This window comes from Diadema antillarum, unplaced genomic scaffold (genome assembly GCF_040938485.1).
Source record: "Diadema antillarum isolate AM-2024a unplaced genomic scaffold, OU_Dant_1.0 seq00000541_RagTag, whole genome shotgun sequence".
In the NCBI taxonomy this organism is placed as follows: Eukaryota; Metazoa; Echinodermata; class Echinoidea; order Diadematoida; family Diadematidae; genus Diadema; species Diadema antillarum.
This window is the reverse complement of record NW_027271488.1, coordinates 926086-951799: the sequence shown is the minus strand read 5'-3', so window position 1 is coordinate 951799 and position 25714 is coordinate 926086. Positions and strand designations below refer to the sequence as shown.

Here is a 25714-nt window from a genome sequence, read left to right as displayed (position 1 = left end):
TAAACTTAGTGTGTGCAAGTATTACCCAATAGAGATTCTCTTGGAAGTACCTTGCCATAAGGTCAAAGGTCAGGTGAAAGTGCTACATTTCACTTCTTCCTTAAACTTATGAAAGGATCAAAAGTCAAGTAAAAATCCTCAAATCCCTAAATACCTGCATTGTGAGACAATATGGCCATTCATCCAATTAAACCTAGTTCAAGGAAAGTGAACATTCAACACATTTGTGACAGACAAACATTGTCATTTTAATATTTTGCCAACAGGTATTATGTGAAACTGTCATCACACATTGTCAAGACATTGTACTATAGACGTATTAGGAGAACAATGCAGTATGGCGGAGGCATACCATGGCGACATTTCTAGTCTTATTGTGAGATATGATTCAGTGATCAATAAATGTAATTTTTATGACAAGAATTTGAATGTCACCAGCACCTAGGCTCCGCACCTGCAAAAAGGGGGTTGCAGGGTGGTCCATGAGGGGTTTTAGCATGTCGCTGCAACATGCTAAAATTCTTGTGCAACATCCTAAAAAGCCAGCAACATGCTATGCAACATCCTCAAGAATTTGCAACAAGCTCAAAGTAAAAGTATTCAAAAATGTGCAAAACATAAGAAACATCAAACTACCAGGTACTTTTGATATTTGTGTGCAAAACATGAGAGAGAACATTGAATGTAAGCAGCACAAAGAGAGATAAGCAGCAAAATATTGCGTACTACGTACTCATCGTGTGCGCTCCGCGCATATTCAATTTCTGCAATATTCTCAGATTCTGAGCTTGCAACATGCTAAAATTTCAAGTTGTGGACCACCCTGGGTTGGGTGTGATTTTTTGTTGTTGAAGAAGTAGGCACCTTGATGTGTCCTCTAAGTACCAGTTGTTACTGAATGTAAGTGCGATTAAATCATTCAATGCAATATAAATGCTGAGCCTACCAAGTTCACCAAACTATACCGAATACCTCTAATGACTATTTGTATGTGGTGATCATGCACTCGACATAACTCTCCAACCAACACTTTTAGGAGCTCCCCAATTCACTTATCTAAATATTTCTTGATTTGTTGGATTTGAAGACTTTCCAGTGATGATTCAACAACTTGCTGGCTTCCAATACCTGCATTTACCTAGAATATCTTCAGGGCCTTCCATAGTTATATGATGACTAATTGCCACATAGGCATGGCATCATTTCATAATTTAGCGGCCAATGTGGCACCACCTGGTCCATAGTATAAATCTGTCATGACTAAATTTACAGGAATAGAAGCTGGTATTTTGTTGGTACAATTTTGTTCATGGCATGAACATTAATCACTCCTTCAGGTCAGTGGAGAATGGTGCATTTCTCTGTTGCTGTTCTTGAAATTCTGTTGATAGACAAGAAATAAAATTACAGACAATTTAAGTAATACACAATTATGTTTCCTTTAAAAGAGATATCAGGACTTTGGCAGTTTCCTTGTACTTGATAGATTCTCTCTTTATATGAAATATATATGAAAAAGTTTTGCAGAGGAGTGTGCATTGCTGATGCCTTATAGGCCACAGACTTTGCCCATTCAAATGCACATCACTGATGTAGTAGTGTGTCCATGATGTCATTGTAAAGTTGAAAGTGAAAACCAAACTAACTGTCAGAAGGAGACATGTAGGGATATCAAATGAAACATGTACAAGTATCATTTGTGGGTGCCATCAGTGCATGCTTCCTCTTCTTGAATGACCTTCATCTGGTTTCAGTAGGGGAAATGAATGCTTTGGTAGCAAGCTAAGGCTGTATTTGTCTAACTAGTAAGATAGGATCACGTTTCAAAATGTGTTTCGAAGGCGTGAAATACGAATGTGGTTCGAAACTTGTTTCTTTGGGTGCTGCGTTTAGCTGAATATCATATAATCGTGATTCTGGAGTTGTCCCCGCACAGCTGCATTCGACCTGGGAGGTAGAAGTCAGCTAAGGCAAGCGATATAAATATGTTTCAAAATGGCTTTGCGTTTATCAACTTCCAAGAAAGACTTTGAGGCTCAAATGCTTTTTAAACTGCCCTCTAATTGGCATTTCGAGTCAGCATTTTCAACCATGAATGAAAACATTTTTGCATTTATCTATCGCCAAAAAAAAAAATAGAAAATACAAAATAAAAATAAATTGCCTCAAACATGTTTGGAACAGTTATTATGCCTCAGAATATTTGAAGGGTTTGATTGCAAATTCAATTCTCATCTTAAAACTACTAACAGACAGAAAACAACAAGAAAATATGGGATATTTTAAATGATAACTTAATGATAGTGATTACATTCCTCGTTATGCAACAGGTGAGTTATGATGGGCTAGGTTTTATTTTGCTCTATTCATTCATTCATTCAAACTCTTAATTTTTAGCTCACCTGAGCCAAAGGCTCAAGTGAGCTATTGCGATCGCCCTTCGTCCGGCGTCCGTCGTGCGTCGTGCGTCGTGCGTCGTGCGTCGTGCGTCGTCCGTCGTCCGTCGTCCGTCGTCCGTCGTCCGTCGTGCGTCGTGCGTAAACTTTTTACATTTTCATCTTCTTCTTGAAAACCCCAAGACCGATTTTCATCAAACTTGGCAGGTAGCATCCCTAGGGGGTTAGGAACTCAATTTGTTAAAATGGGCACCATGCCCCACCCAGGGGGCCCCCAGGGGGGCCCAAACCCCCCAAAATTAAGGAATCTGTAAAAATCTTCTTCTCTAGAACCAGAAGTGATAGAGCTAAGTTAATACTATGAGTTAGTACATTGATGACTGTAGTTTCAAGTTTGTTCATGGCAGAATCAGGGGTGCCCCCCTTGGGACCCAGGGGAGGGGGGTGGGGAAGGGTTCTAATGGGGCCTAAATTGTACATTTTCATCTTCTTCTTGAGAACTCCATGACCCATTTTCACCAAACTTGGCAGGTAGCATCCCTAGGGGGTTAGGAACTCCATTTGTTAAAATGGGCACCATGACCCACCCAGGGGGCCCCAGGGGGCCCAAACCCCCCAAAATTAAGGAATCCGCAAAAATCTTCTTCTCTAGAACCAGAAGTGATAGAGCTAGGTTAATACTATGAGTTAGCACATTGATGACTGTAGTTTCAAGTTTGTTCATGGCAGAATCAGGGGTGCCCCCCTTGGGACCCAGGGGGGGGGGGGGGGGGGGTGAGGAGGGGTCCTAATGGGGCCTAAATTGTACATTTTTATCTTCTTCTTGAGAACCCCATGACCCATTTTCACCAAACTTGGCAGGTAGCATCCCTAGGGGGTTAGGATCTCAATTTGTTAAAATGGGCACCATGCCCCGCCCAGGGGGCCCCCAGGGGGCCCAAACCCCCCAAATGAAGGAATCTTTAAAAATCTTCTCTAGAATCAGAAGTTATAGAGCTGAGATAATACTATGAGTGAGTACATTAATGACTGTAGTTTCAAGTTTGTTCATAGGAGATCCAGGGGTGCCCCTCTTGGGGGTAGGGGGGGGGGGGGGTGGTTGGAAGGGTCCAAATGGGGGCCTGAATTGTACATTTTCATCTTCTTCCTGAAAACCTCATGATGGATTTTTGTCAAACTTGGCAGGTAGCATCCCTAGGTGGTCAGGATCTCAATTTATCAAACTGGGCCCCATGCCCCACCCAGAGGGCCCCAGGGGGCCCCAATTCCCCCAAATTAAGGAATCTTGAAAAAAATTGGGCCCTTATTGTACATTTTCATCTTCCACTTGAGAATGCCTCGTCAAATTTTGGTGGAGCTGTGAATAATTTAGATTAGTGACTGCGTGAAAGGTGAACTTGCGATACTCAGGTGAGCGCTAGACCCGCGGGTCTCTTGTTAGATAAATAGACCCTAAGAGAAATTTTAGCAATTCCCTTCACTGCTTATGTAGTGAACTAGCATGTCCTGCAGGTGTACTAAAGGTATCACTTTTGTACTCTTCTTGTGTGTTGCAGGCCAACGAAAAGAAGAGGAAAGGTGGTGCAAGGGGTCGCCCTAGGCTGAAACGGCAGAAGATGAGATGAGGCCAAACCTTTTTTTGTCTTGTTTTTGTTTTGTATTTAAAGTCTTCTTTGTCTCTTTATGGCCTTACCCGTCTGATTCAGACAATAATTTCTCACCGTGGCTCTCTCTGTGTGAATTGTCCCTTGAGTGTGTGATTGGAGGTGGAGATTTTACGGCGCAGACTTACGACGTTCGTCTGTGAATCAGTTTTTGCATCTTCCATGGGGCAATTGAGTTTTTACAGTCGTATTGATGAGCAATCAATAGTGGCACATTGATGTGATGTTATTTTACTGTCACTAACCTCATCAGTGTAAGCATTGCCGTTCTTGAGGGCCCTTTAAGTATCATTTCCAAAAGTTTCCCAGCATTGCCATGTACCCATTTGTATACCTGCGTCAAGAGGGACAATGTGAGCAGTCCAGAAATCTGTACTCCCTAACTAGAGTTGAACTTTAGGCCCTTTTGTTATTAAAAGGGAAATTCTGGACCAGTTTAACATTTAATATAGTCTGAATATAGTCTGATAGGAAAGAGTGAAATTTTGTAAGCGCAACATTGAAAATTTGATCAGAATTGGATAAAGATTAAAGGAAGGTATGAAATTGTGAAATTTCACAGAACAGTTCTTGGACAGTCACAATGAATATGCAAATGAGTGAATTGATGATATCATTGCCTCATAACTTGATGTATAGATTGTATGGAAAATCTTGAAATCCCCAATCTCAGATCCTAATTTATCTGACTAATCATTATTTTTAATATATTTTTTGAATTTGAATGGAAGCCATGAATCAAATAATGTTTGACACTTTTATAGCACAAAATTTGAATTTTGTCTTTTTTTTTTTGGTACACAATCAATGGAAAATTGTGAAAGGATGACATCTGCTCATTTATTTGCATATTCATATAAACTGTTTGAGAGCTGTTTACAAAACCAGCAAAACTTCAAAATTTCATAACTTCCCTATTTTCCCCCCTATTTTGATCAAATTTTCACTGTTGTGCTTATATATATTTTACTCTTTCTTTTCAGACTAGCCTTCAACTAGTGCGCAATTCTCCTTTAAGAGTCCGGAGCTCTCTCCGTGATACCACAGTGCTCCGACAGATGAGTTGTTTTTTTATGTGATCACTCTATCTTGAGAATGGAGTGGTCTTTGTTTCAATTACATGCAACTGATGGAGATGAACAAATAATCTGAATGCATGCAGAGTAACCTCATCAGTAATTTCATCATTAAATTTGATACAACCCCTTCAATGCACATTGCAATTCCAGGAAAAATAGATGATTTGTAGTCTACCCAGACATTCTCAGTCAGGAAAGTGTTCACGTGAAGTGAATTCCATTTGGTGTGCCACCATCAAGAATACTCAGCAAAATCTGTCCTGATAATGTGTATTTTAGGATTTGTTCAATACACATTTCTATTCATTTGTTGCCACTTTCAATGGTATATTGTATTTTAATGTATTTGCTCAGATTTTGATGATATTGAATATCTGTATAACAGAAATTCTTTTTTTTTCTTTTTTTTTAGCAGAAGTTACAACCTGAATTTACAGTAGTACTGATTACATTATTATGTAACTCTGCTGATTTGATTTTCATAACACTTGCCAAAGAATCGCTCGCGGTTGTACTTGTCCGCAATACGATAGAATTTGTAACTCAAAGCTGCATTGTTGTCACTTTTCACCATGTAAACTCCATGTCTAGAGATGTAAACTGCCAGGGAGGCTTGGTGTGGAGAATCAAGCTGAAGTTGATCCCAGATATATGTTAAAATACAGTACACTAGTACTTGACTTCAGGTTTTCAACCTTTTTTCTGAGATTATGAGAAACCTCTTATGGAATATTAAAGAGCACATAATTCGAAGAGGAATTCAAAGTTTTACTTGATGAAAATTGTTTGTTTAAATACATGTAGCTATGATATCCAAAAATAAAGAGGTTCTAATAAAAGGTGGGACCCACTTTTTATTATGACCACTTTGTGTTACTTTGTTTTTGGATATCTCGGCCAATTCAAAACCAATTTTCATCAAATCAACTTTGAATGCTTCCTCTTAGAATTGTATGCTCTTTGATATTTTATAAGTGGTTTCTAATGATCTCGTGAAAAAAAAAAATCTGAATCCTCCCATCTCAACCAAAACTATATCATCCCTTTAAGATAGGGCCATGGACATGAGCGACCTTGATCCATGTTCACCATTCTGGGAAGGAAGAGAGTAAAAAACAACCTCTTATGTCGGGTATTGACTTTCTTTTCGTGCAGATAATTACAGTTTGTGCCTCATCATTTCTTTGATTTCAGCAATACCATTCTACCATGGCATACATGATCTTCTTTGGATGTTTTGCATTTGTGTAGAACTGAAAACAGTAGAATTTGATGTGGGCTTAAAGAGGGACTATTGTCTTATGTCTTTGTGTATTGCTTATTTGCACAGAAAACTTTCACATATTATGTAGCCCTGCTCATAAATGGAGACTTCTTTTATGCAATACCTTGCTTACATTCATCTTTGTTTCAAATATATTAATATTTTTTTTTTCTTCACAGATATGGTATCTGCACACTAAAATGCAGTAACTCGTACTTTTGATATATGACCTACATTTTTCTTCTAAGTGGAAAGAGTGATGTGCGGTTGAATATTCCTGGAAGATATATTTTATTGACAACACTTGCATCTGGAGTTGTAACTATTAAACAAACTCTTTAATCGCTTGATATTTTTTACCTTAATTCATAATACGTTGAAGGACATTGTTATTAGAAGTGTTAGAAACTTACTGCCAAGAATGTTTGCATTAGTTCTTCTCTCTCTGTACTGCCATTATTTTCAAATGCCTTTTAATTCTCTTGATTATTTTAGTGCATTATCTCTAGGGAAAACAGACTGACTGTACTTGCAGGAAAAGAGTCATATTAGTTTTGTCTCCTGTACCACAAAATGCAATGTTATTATTTCAAAGGCGGGAAATCATAAATTTTGTATTGTGAAAGAAAAAGAAATCAGGCCTCGAATTTTGCCAGTTTTAGGGACAGGCAATTTTTGGTTTTAGGGGCATTCTCTCTCAAGATTTTTGAAGGGCAGCAAGGAAAAGTTGCAGTAAGCATGGTAATTTTGAGAGAGGCATTGCGGCAAGTAGATAGGGCATTGCGGCAAATTGCCTTTTGCCTCCCGGGTATTTCGAGGCCTGAGAAATACTCTGTATTTCTCATTCCATTTTGGTGCTGCACGCAGTTGGCCAAACTAATGCATGCTCAACTTTATCATTTTATGATATTCTATTTCTTTGGCTAAGTGGTGATAGTTTGATGGACACAGATCATTGTCATGCATTTTTTTTTTTGTAGTAGTTGAATAAACATTACTCTTTTTAGAAAACTTTTAATATTATAATTGCCTTAGGGATAGTGTACATTTTGAAAGAAATTAGTCACTTACAGTTTGGCTCCCTTTAACAAAGCTTTGGTTGTATTGATGTAAATGTGATTATTAGTAGTAAGTACTCGGCCTTCAACAGTACTCATTGTAGATTCAGATTCTCTTGTTTTAAACATGTATAGTACATAAATGCTTAATTTCTGAATGTTCTATCAGAAATGTCCAAAACAACTAGCTTAATGAAGGAGGTTCAAGAGCTTGAGGTTCAACCAGCTGTGATTATGCACACAGCTTGTCAGTTTTGTAGGAATGCACAAAAGAATTTCACAGCCTGTGCATTTGTTTCTTTAATCTGTTCGTTTGATGCTGCCATCTTTCTGAGTAATATGAAGATTCATTTTAAACTCTAACAAAGGAGGTTTAAGAGATGGCAGTCTTGTTCCCTGTGAACCAACTTTCATACCTGCTGCCACTCGGAAATATTTGAAGTTTGTGCCAAACTGGACCTGTCTTACAGATAGGAAGATAATTTATCCCTATCTCGTTGCATAATGACCAGCTACTCTCTTGAGGAAGATAATGTCTTCATGATGCAGTAATTGCATTCCGCCATCCCTACCAGTAAAAAGCGAGCAGTACATAATGGTAAAGACACAGTGATTCACGAATAGAAATTGTGCAAAGATATACGAAATAGGTCAAAATTACTTGAATGGATGTGTCTGGACATTGATATGACATTTTCATCTAGTAAGAAGTGTGCTTGAAGATTATACCATGTTGGTATTATTTGCAGAATTTAATTGGAAAAGTGATAAAATTGGTTTTGCAGGATACTGGGTACAATTTCTAATAATTTCATTAGATACATCTCTGACTTTTACACACATTTCTGGAAAGGATTGAATTTTGTTCTGTATACTTTATCATTAGGAGATATCTCATTTCAGTTCACTAAATAAACATGCCCAATGTGCCTGACGTTACTTTGGAGTTCAGAGTGACTTAACAGATTGCTAAGAAGATGGTGGCATCAAATGCCAAGATCAAAGGCACAAATGCACAAGTACATCCCTAGAAAACTGACTGCCGTTTAAATAATCATAGCCAGTTGGAGCTCCAACCATTGAACCTCCTTGGTTCAATCAATTTTTCTGCAGTTGACAAGTATAGCACTCACATAGATGTTTCAATGTTGCAAATGCTGTACCAAAATACTTTTTATCGTTTCAGGCTCTTGTGCAATTTCTCTTTTATGCTTAAAAACAAACAAACAAAAACACACACACACACACACACACACACACACACACACACACACACACACATATAGTTTTATCTTAAATATAACATGTATTATGCTGAATGTTCCTTTCATGTATTCACTTTAAAGAAAAAACACCCAACCATAGTTTTCATTGTGCACTCATAGGCCAGTTTGCTAATGTATTCAAATTGATGGAAGTTGTTGTTTTTTTCTCTCTATTCAATTCACTTGTTGTTCCTAAGATGTCCAATCGGTTGCTGAAGTCCAGTGTGTACACGGTCAGGTGTTGCTTTGTCAGATTTCTTGTAGTCGGAGACAAACTATTGTCATGAAGGTAAACAATTTGAATATGTTGGTTTACTGGTCTACTTACCTCACCCTTTCCTTACTCCAACCCGGTGGTGATTTTCTTTTGTCCATCTCTGCTGTGTAACACCTCTGAAGTTTTTCTCTACTGGAATCAGTTACATACACAAACCAGGGAACAATGTATTATATTTTGGGGACATATTCTCCTGTAAAATTCCAATGTGACTCCCATGTTTGGGTTTAGTTTGACAATTTATTGTGTAGGAGGGTAAAATCAATCAAACAGAAAACCAGAAGTTTCATTAGAATCCGAGTAAATGTAGAAAGTGATAGGATTTGAAGTGTCACATGCTTTCAGAGAAATAATTATGTGATTAATGTTATTGATATATATCTCTGTATACAAACCAATTGGAATTTCATACGTTTGAGAAAAATATCACCATTTCCTGATATAACTATATAGATTTTCTCAACTTTCTTAATGTATGTCTGATTGTAATGAAACTTCTAATCCATTTGTTTGACTTTGCCTTTCTTTGTTTGACTTCTCTTTCTTGAAAGAACATGGAGTAGCATTTTGCTTTCATTCAATGAAATCTGTTCCACATCTGCACTTTGTAGCCTATACAAGATGCAATCAAGCTGACCTGGGGAGAAGAGAAAAAAATAATTGAAAATATACAATATAGAAATGCATAATGTAAATCACTGCTGGATTGTTTGATTGATTTTAAGAAATTGATATCAGGAATACTGGTAATGTAGGAAAATGATGGGTCTCACAAATTCAGAGTTCATCAGTAGCCGTTATTCTTATCTTCCATATTTTTCATCCATCTCGATGTGAATTTGGGTGTATAATTTTGCTTCTAGCAAGAGCTTCTTCAAAATTTGTAATGTCAGAATATGAAATCGAAATCTTTTGATCAAGGGTTTAATTGTGACTTGTCAAAACCAAAATCTAATTAATTTTGCCTTGGCAGTAATTATTGCTTGTGTGATGCCATTTGGAAATTTGGAAAGAAAAGAATGTAGACTGGTAAAAGGATTTGACAGAAAAAACAAATACAAAGAGACATCAGAATTAATACAAATTTTACTTTGTTACACATGTATCAAGTACTTGTCATATAAGTGTTCTTTACATACAAAAAAAAATCCACATTGATTACACTCCTCATAATCTTCAGCATAATCCTCATAATCATCTTAATTTTACAGTGGAGGGGTTAATCCAGGTGAGAGCATTGCAACATATAGGTGCAAGAGACATGGAATTGTTTAAAGTCAGCTTTTTGTTGTGTACAGAACTGGAACCATTAATTGCTGGAACAAGAAGCACCACCGTGTAATCTATATATATGCCATTATGCACCAATGCCGTGGAGCTGCAGGGTTTATACACACATAACTCCCCTTCCCCAATGTGACCAGCATATTTGGAAACAATACTGTGTCTTTGTCCTTGTTATTGTTGACATCCCCCTGCTATATTTCCTGTATACAGATATGACAATAAAAGAATTATGTTACATTTCTAGCAGTGCAATCGGTAGGTGCTCTATAGCCATACTCTCCCCAAGATGGATATTTCTCTGTACATTTTGTCCGTATGATGTTTTTGTCGGTGATATGTGGATGATATATAAAACGGACAATCATGGAAAAATTCAAACATGTTATACAAGTACTTCTAGCACATAATGTTGTCTAGCAAAAGGAAAAAAAAACTGGCTTTTAAAGCAAGGGAGAGAAACTTTCTGAAAGAGGATACGAAATTTTGTTTTGTTTTGTTTTCTTGTGCAGACTAGTGCCACATTTGCTTGCATTTAGTTCTCCATTGTTTGTACTGTGTATATTGTGTATTTATTAGCAGCAAACATAAGATGTTTTGGTTTTATTTATTCTCATTGGCCACAAACAGCAACAATTGAGTAGTTTGGTTGTGAAAAGCCGAGCCAAATATTTACTTTGGGAATTTTCCCAGATATTTCTGAAGAACAAACATGTACTTTGATGAAATTACTGGCTTCACCATGTCTGGCATGCTGTTATGTTCTGCATTATTTAATTTTAACAAAAGGCTTTTAAAAAAGTCTTCATATGTTCTCTCCTGATTTTTTTTTCAAAGTTGTTGCTTGACAAAATACAGTGTCAGTCATGGTCATTAAGTAGACATTGATTTTCATGTGATTAATAAGTACATGTGTAAATACAATTGAATCATGTATATTACTGTACAGTGTGTATATACTGTAAATTTTCACAAATTTGGTGAAATTGGAGTCATCTTATAATGGATAAAACATTAAATGATCTATGATCATATTTCAAGACTTTTACTGAAGTCTGATGAGTTTTCTGTGCCTCCATTATACAATGTATGATATTGCTATGTACATATATATATATATATATATATGTATATATATATATATATATATATATATATAATGTGTGTATGTGTGTGTGTGTGTGTGTGTGTGTGTAACTAGATTCCAAAAATGCATGTGTTCACTCTGTTTGATATTTTACGTTATTGGATTGCGATTGTTTAGTTTCAAAATCATGTTAAATATTTTCAGCTTTTTTTTTTCATTGTAAATAGTTGATATATTGTATCGCATTATATATATACATGTATATATAGTGTATATATATATATATATATATATATATTATATCCATAACGAATTCAGTTAATTTATTATCACATTCGAAGTAATTGTGTAAATTTTCATTTGCACTGAATATGGAATCAGGAATAAATGGGAAAAAGTGCAAGTGCACACATGTTTTGTATAAAACGAGAGGGGTGTAGATTGAGGAAGAAATATTTGTTACTAGAACAGAAACTTTGAATTTAGATATGTATTTGGATGAATTATGAAGACAAGATTTAGTTCTCACTTGCTGAAACTCATGAGGATTCAAACAGGAAGCATTAAAGGGGAATACCTATATACCTGTATGTGGATAATAAAGAGAGTTACACTTATTTTTTTTGATGAAGAACACACAATCCATCGACTTATAATTATGTTAAAGGAGAATGAAACTGGATCGAGAATCCAGAATGGATCGTGTGAATGCAACAACATTAGTAGAGGACATCCGTGGAAGTTTGAGGAAAATTGGACAATCCGTTAGTTATGAATTTTTATGGTGCCGCCATCGCTAGATGAGAACATTACAAACCTTGTGGTGTTACATGTGGAGAACGATTATAAACAAAATGTAAAGAAAACAACATTTTAATTTTCTAGCGTACTTGGGTTACAAGTCAAAGAAATGTGCACTTTTTATGAATAACATTTTGCAGAATTCTGTTTACATTTTCTCAATAATCGTTTTCCATACGTGACGGCACGGACTGTAGTGGTCTTCTCATACAACGATGCCGCATTGGAACTATAAAAATGCATAACTTTTGAAACTGATTACCCGAGGGGTGTTCTACTACTATTACTGCATCCACTCGATGCGCATTTTCGGGATATCATTGCCCAGTAGGGTAATTTCCCCTGCTTTCTGAAAGAGGTTAAAGTCAAGAGCTCTTTCGTGATTATAAAATGTAAATAATTAGTGTGAATTCTCTTTATGTTTTCTCGATATTGTTGTCCTGCAGTGACGTCACGCACTGAAATCTTCTCGTTTTAAAACGGATGGCGGCACCAAAACTTTAAAAATTCTTAAATTGTGAACGATTCTCCGATTTTCTTCAAGCTTTACTAATGTTTCCGACTGTAAATACAGCTGCATTAACTCAATCCACATACGGATATGTTTTTTATCCATTCCCCTTTAATGTGACACGGTTGAATGAGAAGATGAGTTAAATATACGTGACTTTAAATATAGAACTGTTTGTATCTCCTTGAAATCAATGTAACCGGAAAAATGTCCAGTTATTAATTTTTCAGATAATATGCCGTTATTTTCAGGTATATGTGACATGATTATGATAGTCGAGCACATCGTATTTCAGTGACATTGCGTATATTCATCCTGTAAATTCATACGTGAAAGGCGAGCGTACGGTTCGCCTTCATCACGCGTTGACTCGGACTCCGGCCTATTTTGACGTTTTCATATCGGGCTATAATTTCATGTCTCTAACCTAATACATGTACCCTTAAAATCAGACGCCAGACAAATATAAAAAGACGTGAAAATCAAGGATTTCTTTGTCGCGCAACCGAGAATACTTTCGGGAATTTCCCTGGTTTAAACATGTGGGTTGTCGACCTTCTCGTAAGTTCATTTCCCCCTCCCGCAGGTCTCTGGTCTTCAGGCTCATCTGTACATCAGAGCAATTTTTGAGGAGAGATGAGGGGTGGGGGTACGTGAGTGGATGTACTCCAGGAGGACCTGAGACGCGCGGATGCAGGGAGAAGATGAGAGGAGAAGGAGAGCCGAGGGAGAAGAAATGGCTGAAGAGGCTTGTGGGAGCTTGAGATGGAGCCAACTATAGATGGTTTGTGTCAAGGACATAACATGGATACACGTCGAGACCATTCTTGGTATTGGGTACAAAATCGGGGAAATTGATATTCATGGTCGGCTGACTTTAAATTTGTACAAATCGAGATGATAACGACGTCACGTCTGTTTGGATCAATTCACAAAATAATATTTCAATGCGATATACTTCGTCTTGTAGCATTGGTTTTGCCATTGGGTTATATATATTGTAACTCTTAATGATCCTGAACATAAATTCTAACATTTTAAAATTGACGTTTTCTCTTAAGTGTATTAATTTGAATGGTTTCCATTAATGTGCAAGTGTCGTCAAAATAATGGCTATATAAGATGACATTTTTTAAAAATATTTTTTTATTCGTATCTCTGTCATTTTTTAAGTAGATGATTACTCACCCACGAACTTGGTATAATTTTCTCTTGAATCAATTAATCTCTTTACTCGAATTCACTATTCTGTATAATAGGGCAAAGTAATTCACCTATACTGTTTAACGTCATTGCTAAGTTCATTTTATTCACAGACCTGTGAGTAGGGTAAATCCCCGAGTTGCACCCCAATGTCTTTGTCGTATTAAAGATTCTACAATAAAGTAGAGCGTATAACTGACTTCCGGATGAAAGTGAAATTGCGCAATAAGTTAATGCGCCACATCGTCAGGCCGAATATGGAATAATTTCATAGGCGTGACTTCGTTTAGGTTCACAAACTTTCTTTTAAATTGTTGTAATTTGGAAATCGTAATCTGTTAAGGACCTCGGCGATGTTAAAAACAGAACCTCTCATCCTTCATTCATCCCGAATTTCAGGAATGAAGTGAAATACTCTGATCCACTATTGGGTACCAAACACGGCGATGTTAAAAACAGAACTTCTCATCCTTCATTCATCCCGAATTTCAGGATTGAAGTGAAATACTCTGATCCACTATTGGGTACCAAACACGGCTCACATTTTTTCCACCAAAGTACTTTAGTGGTTAAAAAAAAAAATCTTCCTTTTTATTTTTGTGTTTCATTGAGGTATTAAAACATAATAAAATCTTTACAGGCAGATTATAAACTGATAGGTAATAGCATTTACGACAAATTACAATGTTTACAGCTGATTGGGATGATCAGTGCATATGGGAAAAAAAGGGGGAAAGGAGTGATGCATCACCATGTATGTATTCTGCCTTTTCTTCTTTTTGTTTTAATTCTTAAAGTCCACATTCATGCTTCTCTGATGGGAACTACAAAGGCCTAGGCCTACAGGTGTTCGACCTATGTGCGCTACACTACAATGACGTAAATGGTAAAAGAGTGATGATAATGATGATAATGATATAAGAATATAGTTCACGGTTGAAAGAAATAGCGAATCTGTTCATTCACTTCGTTCTTTATTTGGCGAGTCAAAGCACAATGACGTCTGGTATACAATGATATTACAGTAAAAAGTACAGTTTCGAAATATATACAAGCTAGTATATCATGAATACCACAGGGCAGTGAAAAAAAGATAATAAAGAAGTACACCATAGTATAGTTTGTGAAAAACAAAAACATAATCTAAGTAAGCAAAACTTGATAGGGAGACTGTTTAATCACGTCACAGCGCCATATCACGTCTTTATTTCTTTTTTTTTATAATTGAAGAGCTTGCTTCCAAAAGGCGCTGAATCCATCATTTTTCAATGGATTTAGCACCTTTTGGTTGCAAGCTCTCTTTCGCTATTACATAATTATCTTCGAAGCGTACTATAGGTTTCCGTTCTATTTTGTTTTTATCATTATCTATTGCTAACTGATTGATAAATTATGAATACTAATGTGCTCACGCCTTTTATTTGGGAGTACACTACAGAACTGCAAGAAATACAAAAACTTCTTATTGAGACTAAAAATTACTTATGACACATAATTACACACAACCATGCACTAGTTGCCGGAGTTGGCATACTTTTATTTTGCTTTCTGGCTTAATATTGACTCTCATGCATGTATAGCGTTTGACTATTGTAGCTTGTTTCTTTATAACTGTTTCCTACTTTGGCTTATCTGCCCTATTTCCATAATTTAGCACATTTCCTTTTTTTTTTTTTGGTTGGTTTCTGACATTATTTGATTTATATAATTGGCCACGCTGGCCGTGCCTATACTGCACGTGATTATGAGTATATACCACACTATCTACCAGAGGTCTTCCGAAACCCTGGCGGGAAAGTCGTGCATGTGCGCTTACACACTCGATGTTAATCACTGTCTCCCGTATATTAGTGTCTATATACAGGCCCGTAGCCAGGATTTTTCAAGGGGGGGTGCGATCACTAAAAAAACGGACCTTCGGTACCAATACCAATGATGACACACACACACACACACACACACACACACACACACACACACAATTACATATATATATATATATATATATATTCTTTGGACGACCGAACTACAAAAGTTGTATAAGAATTTGCGCGCGAAGCGCGCCGCAAATTGTGAATTTTGACTGTTTTAATGACGTTTTAAAGTCTCGAGGAAATTTGTATTTTTGTCTGTTGCATGCAATCGCGTTACGGTATTTCATCTAGGAAAGAGTAAAAACTCATTTTGCCAGGAAGTTGCAAAGTTTAATTGTGTTCGAGACTCTGCGCGCGTAGCGCGCCGCAAAATTGAGAATAGTGATTTTCCTGGTGTTGTTTTAACTTTTATTTTTTCTATTGTATACCCGCGTTAGCAGGCCTGAAGCCAGGATTTTTAAAGTAAGGGGGGATTGCGTTAATTAACAAAACGGACCTTTGATACTGTCCCGGGAGGGGTAGCGACAATTAAAAGGTGGACACCATGCTCATACATGGACTTTCAAAATGGCCCCTAAACGAGTAATGATCATATGATTTTTTCGGGCCTTAAAAACAAGTATTCCTTAAATGTTTCCTGCACCCTAAAGAAGTACTTCATCATGATTGAACAATATACCATTTTCTCAAATTTCGGCCTTTTTGATACCCTTTGATTATATACGCTCGTACATCACACTTTCCATCTAATCCGTGAGAAAAAACGACCCCTATTACGCGTTTTCTTTAGCGAGTATGGTCACGGTGTCCACCTTTCAGTTGGAGTTTTCCATCCCATTGGATGCTGTTTGGAAGATGAAACATTCACTTTACTATACAGTATATCAGCCGTTGGTATGCGAGTTTGTCAAAAACGAAAATAAATAAGAAAATTTTCAAAACAAAATGAATTGTAAATGTGAACCATTTATATTTTGCCTCCTTGTGGTAGGATATTTCCAGCATTTCCGAACTTTCAAATAATCATTTTAGATTTAATAATATTAAAGGTAGTAGATCCGATTCGCAAACATCTCCAATATCAGTCAAATGTCATATTAACCATCATGCTAAGAAGGTTTTCTTTGTGAAATTTGGAGGTCAGTGAAATTCAAAAATTAAACATCCGTTAGCCATTGGAAGAAGTTGAGTGCAAATTCAGACCTCAGGCTTAGTGCTCAGATGTTTTCCTATTTGATTTGATCTGTCTTACTGTGCACACTAAGATACATACTGGCATGGTTATTTCTTATTTATTAAATTATAGTAGCATATTTGGTTACTAGCTGTCTCTAGGCATTTTCGAATTTGGGCTGCAAAGAGATCCACTACCTTTAAGTTAGAAGAGAGATAAGTAAATAATGATAAAATAAACAAACCAAAAAGAATGAGTTTCTTTTGTAATACTATCTGACAAACTTTTTACTTTACCATTTTACTTCTTAGCTCAGCACTTTCCATTCTCTCTCATACCCTCTTACCCATTACATTTAAATGAAATACAACTAAAATGAGTTTGCGTGCCTGCATAATACTCTTTGGAAATTATAAGTGAGAATGTTCTTAGGTTTTGGCTCACTTTAAAATGAGAACCAATAGAACTGTCACAACATGAGAAAATGTATAAGTAATAATCAACAGTACATTTCCGAATTTGGCCTGCAAAGAAATCCGCTACCTGTAAGTTAGAAAAGAGATTGATAAAATAAACAACAAAAAAGAATGAGTTTCTACCGCCGTATCCAGAACAGAGCCTGAAACGGTGCAGGCTCAAGAAATCGTTTGTACTAATACGTCTGGAAGTACTGTGTGATACTGTTGACTCAGACTTCTACAAAGCTGTAAGTGAGAATTTAAACCCAATCCGGCTCATTACCTGTGTTTTTTATGAAAAATATGAATAATGAATGTAAATTAAATAACGACGCGTCACAATGCAGTCTAACGCTCTCACAATGTTATCATACATAAGTCATAATATACGGGTTTTTCCCTGACTGTTTTTACTCCGGAGCTCTTGCAATATTCAGGCTTTTGTAATACTATCTGACAAACTTTTTATTTTACCATTTTACTTCATAGCTCAGCATTCTCTCTCATACCCTCTTACCCATTACATTTAAATGAAATACAACTAAATTGAGTTTGCGTGCCTGCACAATACTCTTTGGAAATTATAAGTGAGAATGTTCTTAGGTTTTGGCTCACTTCAAAATGAGAACCAATCGAACTGTCACAACATGAGAAAATGTATAACTAATAGAGAACTGCCAGAGTAAGACAGGCCTTTCATTTTGTTTTGTCTATCCTGATCGTTCGTAAGAAATGCTAATTCATGACCACCTTTTCACAATTTGATTGGAGCATGCATTCATAATGGAAAATAGTTGACATAATAATCTATCCCCAGGCATTATCATGCCAACATGTACTTATATATACATGTACTATATCTTTGTGAGACGTAGATATAAAATGTCTCAGGTTTTCGATTATAGTAATTTCGAGGAAATTTCTTTAATTTTTATCATATATGTAAACTTGAGGCTATTAGATTTTCACCCACTTACCTCTGTTCCTGTGAAAAAATGCAAGTGTCAACCTCAATGTCATCCACGAATCGCACGTACTCGGGCGGCCAGTGGAAAAAAAAAAACACCGGTCACACGCGCCAAGGGCCATGGCATGCAGTGCCAATATAATAATAGCTCGCACAAATTGATACATAACATTTGTGTTTGTGTGCATGGGGTCGATCCGATGGTTCATACAACAAAAGGGTTTCGTACAATTAGTTTTAACATTGTTAAACGTACTCTTCCACATTTACGTAGCATATAATGTGTCTTTATATTTATTTGGATTGTTATCTTGAGAATTGCTAAAAACCGTTATTATGAAAAAGTGGACCTTTCAGAATTTGGGGGGGGGGGGGGGGGGCGTACGCACCCGACGCACCCCCCCCCCCCTGGCTACGGGCCTGAATATACCATGCTAGAGATATTGCAACCACTTTGCTGTCTGTTTCTTTCTTTTTGTGTATGTCTCTTCTCAGTGACCATGTCCATTTATTATTGTTATTACCGTCTGACGCAAGAACTATCGGTATATAAAAGCTATTCGTGTTTCAGCACCATTAATGGCCGGATCGGGGGGGGGGGGGCATTTCATGGAACATTTTGTCAGATATTTTTTTTTTCTGACAAAGTGTTATAAGCTACCGAAATCCTTGCATCTGATTGGCTGAAAGCAAATTTGTCCGACAAACTTGTCGGACAAACAGCTTCACGAAATGCCCCCCCCCCCATCTTATGTTTCCATGCGTGAACATTAAAGCCTTAAACAAGGAGACTTCAACAATAATAGGAAATCCCAAACAAAAATGACAAGATAGCAACCTTAGAAAACAACGACTCTTAAAAGCTTTTGACAAGAATACTAACACCCAAGACAAAGTAAACCAATTTCACCTTGCTCCCACTTTGGTTTTTATTGTTTTTTATTTTTTTTGTTATGTTTTTTATTATTTTATTATTATTTTCTTTTTGCTTCTTGTTTTTGTTCGGATGTTTTGTACTAAGTATATCTTTAGAATATAATTTGGCAGTTTATATTTTTTTTTCTGTTAAGTAGAATGATGAAGGATGGTGTGCAATATCTATACTTCTGTATTTTTGGTAAACTGTGGTAATATTTTTGTGCAATATTTCGTTGTGATTCCTGATGTGGATGTTATGTACGACAGTTCAATGTGTTCTATTTAATTTGGAGGTATTTCTTGTGTAATTGCATTGTATTTTAGCCTTCGGGCTACGAGTTTACATATTCTAAACCAAATAAACCATTCTAATAATAATGATAATTTATGTGAGTCTCACATCTCTCATGAAAATCAACTCTCTACAAAGTTCTTGTTATAAACAAAACTTGAAATCCAAATATCTAAATTTCATGAAATTCTAAATGTCCGCATGGTTTTAAGAAAACGTTAATATTAGTATCAGTGGTGTAGGCACATAGGCCCTAGCTTGCATGTAAGATGAACAATGATAAAGTTTTTCTCTGATAATGAAAACAACAAAAACTGATTAAAGCTTCTCATGAAACAAGCGGAACAAAGCCAATTGGAACTATTTCTTCACAGACCCACAGATGCGTGAGATAGTGACAGAGAGAGAGAGAGAGAGAGAGAGAGATAGGCATACATAGAAGCAGGAAGGAAGTGTATAGTCTAATTGAGGACTCCTTAACTTGCCACTTTGCAGAAGTTGCAGGCTGCAGCAGAAGCTTTTTTATTTTGTTTTCTTAGTATAGTTTCCTGCATTTTCATGAATTTAAAAATAAAAGTGTTCTTTAATTCCTAAGGAAATGAAATTTAAATTGGAATTGACTGAGTAAGACCTCATGAAAATTGGGTGTATGAGTGATCGCAATTGCATTTCCAGTTCATTCTTCCTATTTCTTTAATTATATTCATGATAAAGGAGGTAAACTACGATACATACATGCATACTCGACGAGTCTATCAGTTCAGAGGCCTACCAGAATTCTGCTAATATTTGGACTTCTCGCTGGAAAGATACTACGAACTTTCCAATATTGAAATGTGAAAAATGACAGAAATGAAATCACTGAGATTTGTGTTAAAGAAGAATAGAAGCCGATTGTCTCTAAAGATCACGAAAGGCTTCGTGCTATAAAGGCTGTAATTTCTAAATATCTGTACTGCTCTCTTTTGTCTGTTTTGTATAATTGTGTATCATAAACTTGTCCGTAAACGGCCACCCAACACTCTAAGAATAATAAGTTTAACTTTGCACCTTTTTAATATCACACTGGGAGCACCTTTAAAAGTGCATTTTTGCACCTTTCTGGTCTCTAAGGTGCAAAGTTGCACTCATAAAGGTGCTCCTGTATAGTGTGACATTAATGTGCACCTTTATATGGTGCAAAGTTGAACCTATTTTTCTTACTGTGAAGGGAGACAAAAATATTGACCTTTACGAACAGGTCTCCGCTATAGACAAGTTATTCGACATTACACGACTGTCTATAATTATCCATGTGTATGATGCATGATTTGATATAATCAACGCTCTGTATAAGAGGCCTACCCCTATACACAAAACAACGCCGTTACATTGCACAGTAGCGCGCATACTGCAATCAAGCTCCGCACGAGTGCATTCTATAGCTGGCGAATGAAGCGATGGCGATCGAACTATATTCTCCATGCACGGCTGCAGAGTTAAAGATAGAATTGACAAAAAAGAAAAAAACATACACACACACACATACACAATCACACAGACACACGTAAAGAAACAACAAACACTCAATTTCATGCTGAAATGATAATATGCTTCATCCAAACCGAAAGTTGTAAACGTCATTCTCTCGAACAGAATAATGCGAATTATATATCGTTGCAGGCAAACAATGAAAATAATCTTAACCATGTCGGGCGTCACGGGGAGGGGGGCACCCCCTTCAGACCCTAACAAAAAGTTTTATTTAAAAAGTATATGCACGCACAATTTAAATCTCCGTGGTCTCGGAGGTGGGATGCCCCCTCAGAGACCCTCCCCCGGTCGCTCATACGGGCTCGGTCGTGGCATGCGCGCGGGTACATAAAGAGGCTTGCCAGCTGATGAAACCCGGAAGTGGAACCAGAAATTATAAACGCACCCTTCTTTGAAAAAAAGCTGGTGACGCCCCTGTTATCCCTTCCCTTATATAATTTATACGGGATTGCGAAAGGACCAAGGATTTGTCACCTCCTTGAGGACCATAATGCAAGTCCTCGCACAAGAATGTGCATTATCAGCGTCTCATCCCCCAAAATATTGTTCTTGTTCTTCTCTCCCTCTCTTTTCTCGCTTTGTGTTAGTGGATACACGTCCAAGTGTACTTGTGTGTATGTGTGTGTGTGTGTGTGTGTGTGTGTGTGTGTGTGCTTTTCTGTAGGTTGGCCAAAATTTCCTGGGTTCCCGACACATTAACTTAATTTTCAAAAGTAAATAGGGCATATTAATATCAAAGACTGATTTAATTCTATTATTTTCATACCTTTAATAACTCGTCTTGTTAAGTTTGTTCTCCCTATAACTCTGGGGCTTGTTTGTTTGTTCTTTTTTTTTCATGGGGCTCTTATTTCATTTCATTTCAGATTACATACATAACATCTACAGATCAAACAATAATAGTCCACAACATAATTTTTGAAAATACCATAAATACAGAATGAAACAACCTAACAAAAAACAAAACAAACAAAAACAAAAACCCCAACCCCAACCCCCCCCCCAAAAAAAAACCCATATAAGTAAGGAATTTTGCATTCTCAAATGTATAATAGAGTTGGAAGTACATAATTGCATAAGGAGACGGTCTTATTTGAACGACAAAAAATTTTCCATCGAAGTTTAAAGGACAAGTTCATGCACCTTCATGTGTATTGAGAGAATGTGACAATATTAACAGAACTCATTATACATCAGTGAAAGTTTGAGAAAAATCGGACAATCCATTAAAAAATATGAAATTGTTGAAGTTTCGGTGCCGCCATCCCTGGATGAGTAGAGGACTATTACAGCTTGCGATGTCACATAATTGTGTATAGAACAATAGAAAGAAAATATAAAGAAAATTCAACACATCTTCACATTCTAGCATAAAGAAGAGCACTCACTTGGTTCTTCCAGAAGGCAGGGGATAGACCCTTAAGATACGTCAATGACAAGTCAAAGGATTGTGTACTTTTTTTTTCTAAAAAAAGAAGAAGAAATGTGAAATTCCCTTCATATTTTCCCTATACGCATGTGACATCAAGTCTTCTCATCCAGCAGTGAATGTGCAGAAACATAAATAATATACTTCTGAACCTAGGGACAGTGGCGTATCTAGGGAAAACGGCGCCCGGGGCAAGTGCGAAAATTGCGCCCCTAATTTCTGAAAAAGTGTTCAACCCCAACCCCATCCCGGTAGGGACTTTAAAAAAGTCCACATGATATGCTTTTTCAAGCACTTAAAAGGGGTCTTTTGAGGGTGATTTAAATGTAATAAATTTAGATAAATTTTGACGAGCGAGCGTAGCGAGCGAGCCGAAAATTTTTGTATATTTCCGCGTCATCATGACGTTTTGTTCTTATCTTCTTCTTTTTTTTGATAAATTTTGGCGAGCGAGCCGAAAATGTTTGTATTTCAGCTTACAAACATGGAATTCTTGTAACTTTTTGCCTATTAGATCTTACAGTTCTAATCAAGATATAGTGACGGCCTTATAGATAACGATTTATACCAACAAACTGAGGCGAGCATGTTGATAAATTTTGGCGAGAGCGAGCGCAGCGAGCGAGCCGAAAATTTTTGTATTTTAGCTTACAAAACATGGAATTCTTGTCATTTTTTGCCTATTCATTTAATCTTACAGTTCTAATCAAGATATGATGACGGCCTTATAGATAACGATTTATACCAACAAACTGATGCGAGCGTGTTGATAAATTTTGGCGAGCGAGCGCAGCGAGCGAGCCGAAAATTTTTGTATTTCAGCTTACAAAACATGGAATTCTTGTCATTTTTTGCCTATTAAATCTTACAATTCTAATCAAGATATAGTGACGACCTTATAGATAACGATTTATACCAACAAACTGAGGACTTGAAAAATTACTTTAAATTAGTACGCACGAGTGAGCCGAAATTTGTATGTTTCCGCGCCATCATCGATCACGTTTTGTTCTTTTTTTTTTTTTTTTTGGATAAATTCTGGCGAGCGAGCGCAGCGAGCGAGCCGAAAATTGCTGTATTTCAGCTTACAAAACATGGAATTCTTGTCATTTTTTGCTTATCAAATCTTACAATTCTAATCCAGATATAGTGACGGCCTTATAGATAACGATTTATACCAACGAACTGAGGACTTGAAAAAAATACTCTAAATTAGTACGCGCGAATGAGCCGAAATTTGTATATATCCGCGTCATCATTACGTTTTGTTCTTACCTTGTTCGATTTTGTTTTTTGCGCCCCCCCCCCCCCCCCGGATGTTCGACACCTTTGGCGCCCTCGTTTGATCAAATGGGCGATCGCTTCAGAACGAAAGAAATAAAATTGCAGCCGCTGCTCCGTGTAATATTCTAACGATGGCATGTGCGAACACAATATACATTGTCATTTTGTCCGCGTCATCATCACATTTTGTTCTTATCTTCGTTTTATATTTATATATAAATTTTTGCGAGCAGTTAGCGAGCGCAGCGAGAGAGCCAAAATTTCAGCTTACATAACACGGAATTCTTGTGTGAACACAATAAACATTGTCATTTTTTGTTTTTATCTTGTTTGATTTAGTTTTCTCCCTCCCCCCCCCCCCTTCCCGGTGTGGGCGAGGTTTTTTTTTTTTCTTCTTCTTCTTCTTCTTCTTCTATTTTTTTTCTTCTTTCTTTCTTTTTCTTCTTCGTTTTTTTTTTTTTTTTCGTTTTTTCGTTTTCGGCGCCCCCAAGGAGTGGCGCCCGGGGCACGTGCCCCCCTTGCCCCCCCCCCGTAGATACGCCACTGCCTAGGGACAGTCTGATTTTCCTCAAACTTTCACTGATGTGTTCTAGTAATATTGCTGCATTCACTCAATCCACAAGTATATCATTACGTGATCTATGAACAAGGTCCTTTAATGAATTGATGTGGTGACGACGTGAATGTTAAAGAGATGGTACAGTTTTGGTCTAGATGGAGCTTCAGGTTTCCAACTTTTTGTGTGTGTGTTTGTGAGATAATGGGAAAACTCTCATGAAATATAACAGAACATGTTATTCTAAGAGGAATTCATAGTTCATCATTTTGATAAAAATTGGTCTTGAAATGGCTGAGATATCCAAAAAAAAAAAAAAAGCGATCCTCATATTAAAATGCAACAGGCCACGACTTTTATGAGGATCTTTGTTTTACCTTGCTCTTGGATATCTCAGTCATTTCAAAACCGATTTTCATCAAAAATAAACTTTCAATAATTATTCCCCTTGGAATATTGTATGCTCTTTAACATTTCGTAATCTAGAGAAGTTTCTAAATATCTCGCAAAACGTTGAAAGCTGAATCCTCACCTCAACCAGTATACTACACCATCCCTTTAATGTGAATAGTTTTTCAGGCCACCTATGAAACGTTGTCGTTATTTTTTCCCGCCCCAGGCGTCCATGTGCCAGCTCAGCCTGTTGTAGCATTATACATCCGTGACCCGTAACAAGTGAATGATCGACGATTCATGGTTTCAGTTTTATTGCTATATTATAGGGCCAACAGTTTATTATGAAAAAAAGTGTGTGTGTTTTTTTTTTATGTATGTACATCCGAACGCATTAATAGACGGCAGAAAATGTGCATGAAGTAATGAAGTTTGTTTCGATTATACCATACGTACATTGGTGAAACTGCAGTAAACTAGAAATGAATGACCAACGTATTGTCCATGGCCAATACTTTCAAAAATTTTCCTTCAAAATGTATTCATTTTGTTTACTTTTTTTGGAAAGAAAATTTTCCAATTATTCCTCTCAAGGTGCACCATATCACTGGATTTCAAGACCATAAATTACGTTAAAGTTCCTTGTGAGGGAGGGGGGTATAATAGGCCTACCCTTATCCCTTACCCTCCTCCAGCTTGGTCGCTGCCCTCTCTCGTTCCCCCAATACTGAACATAGTTATTCTTGTCTCCTCCCCCAATATACTAGAGGAAAATCCAAGTCCTGTGACAACGGCCCTGATTTGGATGAGCTTGATTAGAAAGGTGGCTCCTGGCTGACTGCATGGTCCCATGTTGATCAGTATGGCGTGACTGCAAACTTATTACCATAATGCAAGGAGCTCCTTGATGCCAAGGTGGCTCAGAGACGTGGTAATAGGCTATTGAG

At 36.9% G+C, this 25714-nt stretch overlaps 1 protein-coding gene across 1 annotated transcript in view; it reads left to right on the top strand.

Annotated features, from left to right (window-relative positions):
- LOC139734705 (uncharacterized) overlaps window positions 1-4088 on the top strand; it is a 28535-nt gene extending 24447 nt beyond the window's left edge. Inside the window, exon 8 of the mRNA XM_071645497.1 lies at window positions 3953-4088. Within this exon, the coding sequence (XP_071501598.1) occupies window positions 3953-4021 (69 nt within the window). The 3' untranslated portion in view covers window positions 4022-4088. The remainder of the gene's footprint in view (window positions 1-3952) is intronic.
- Window positions 4089-25714: the final 21626 nt, after the last annotated feature.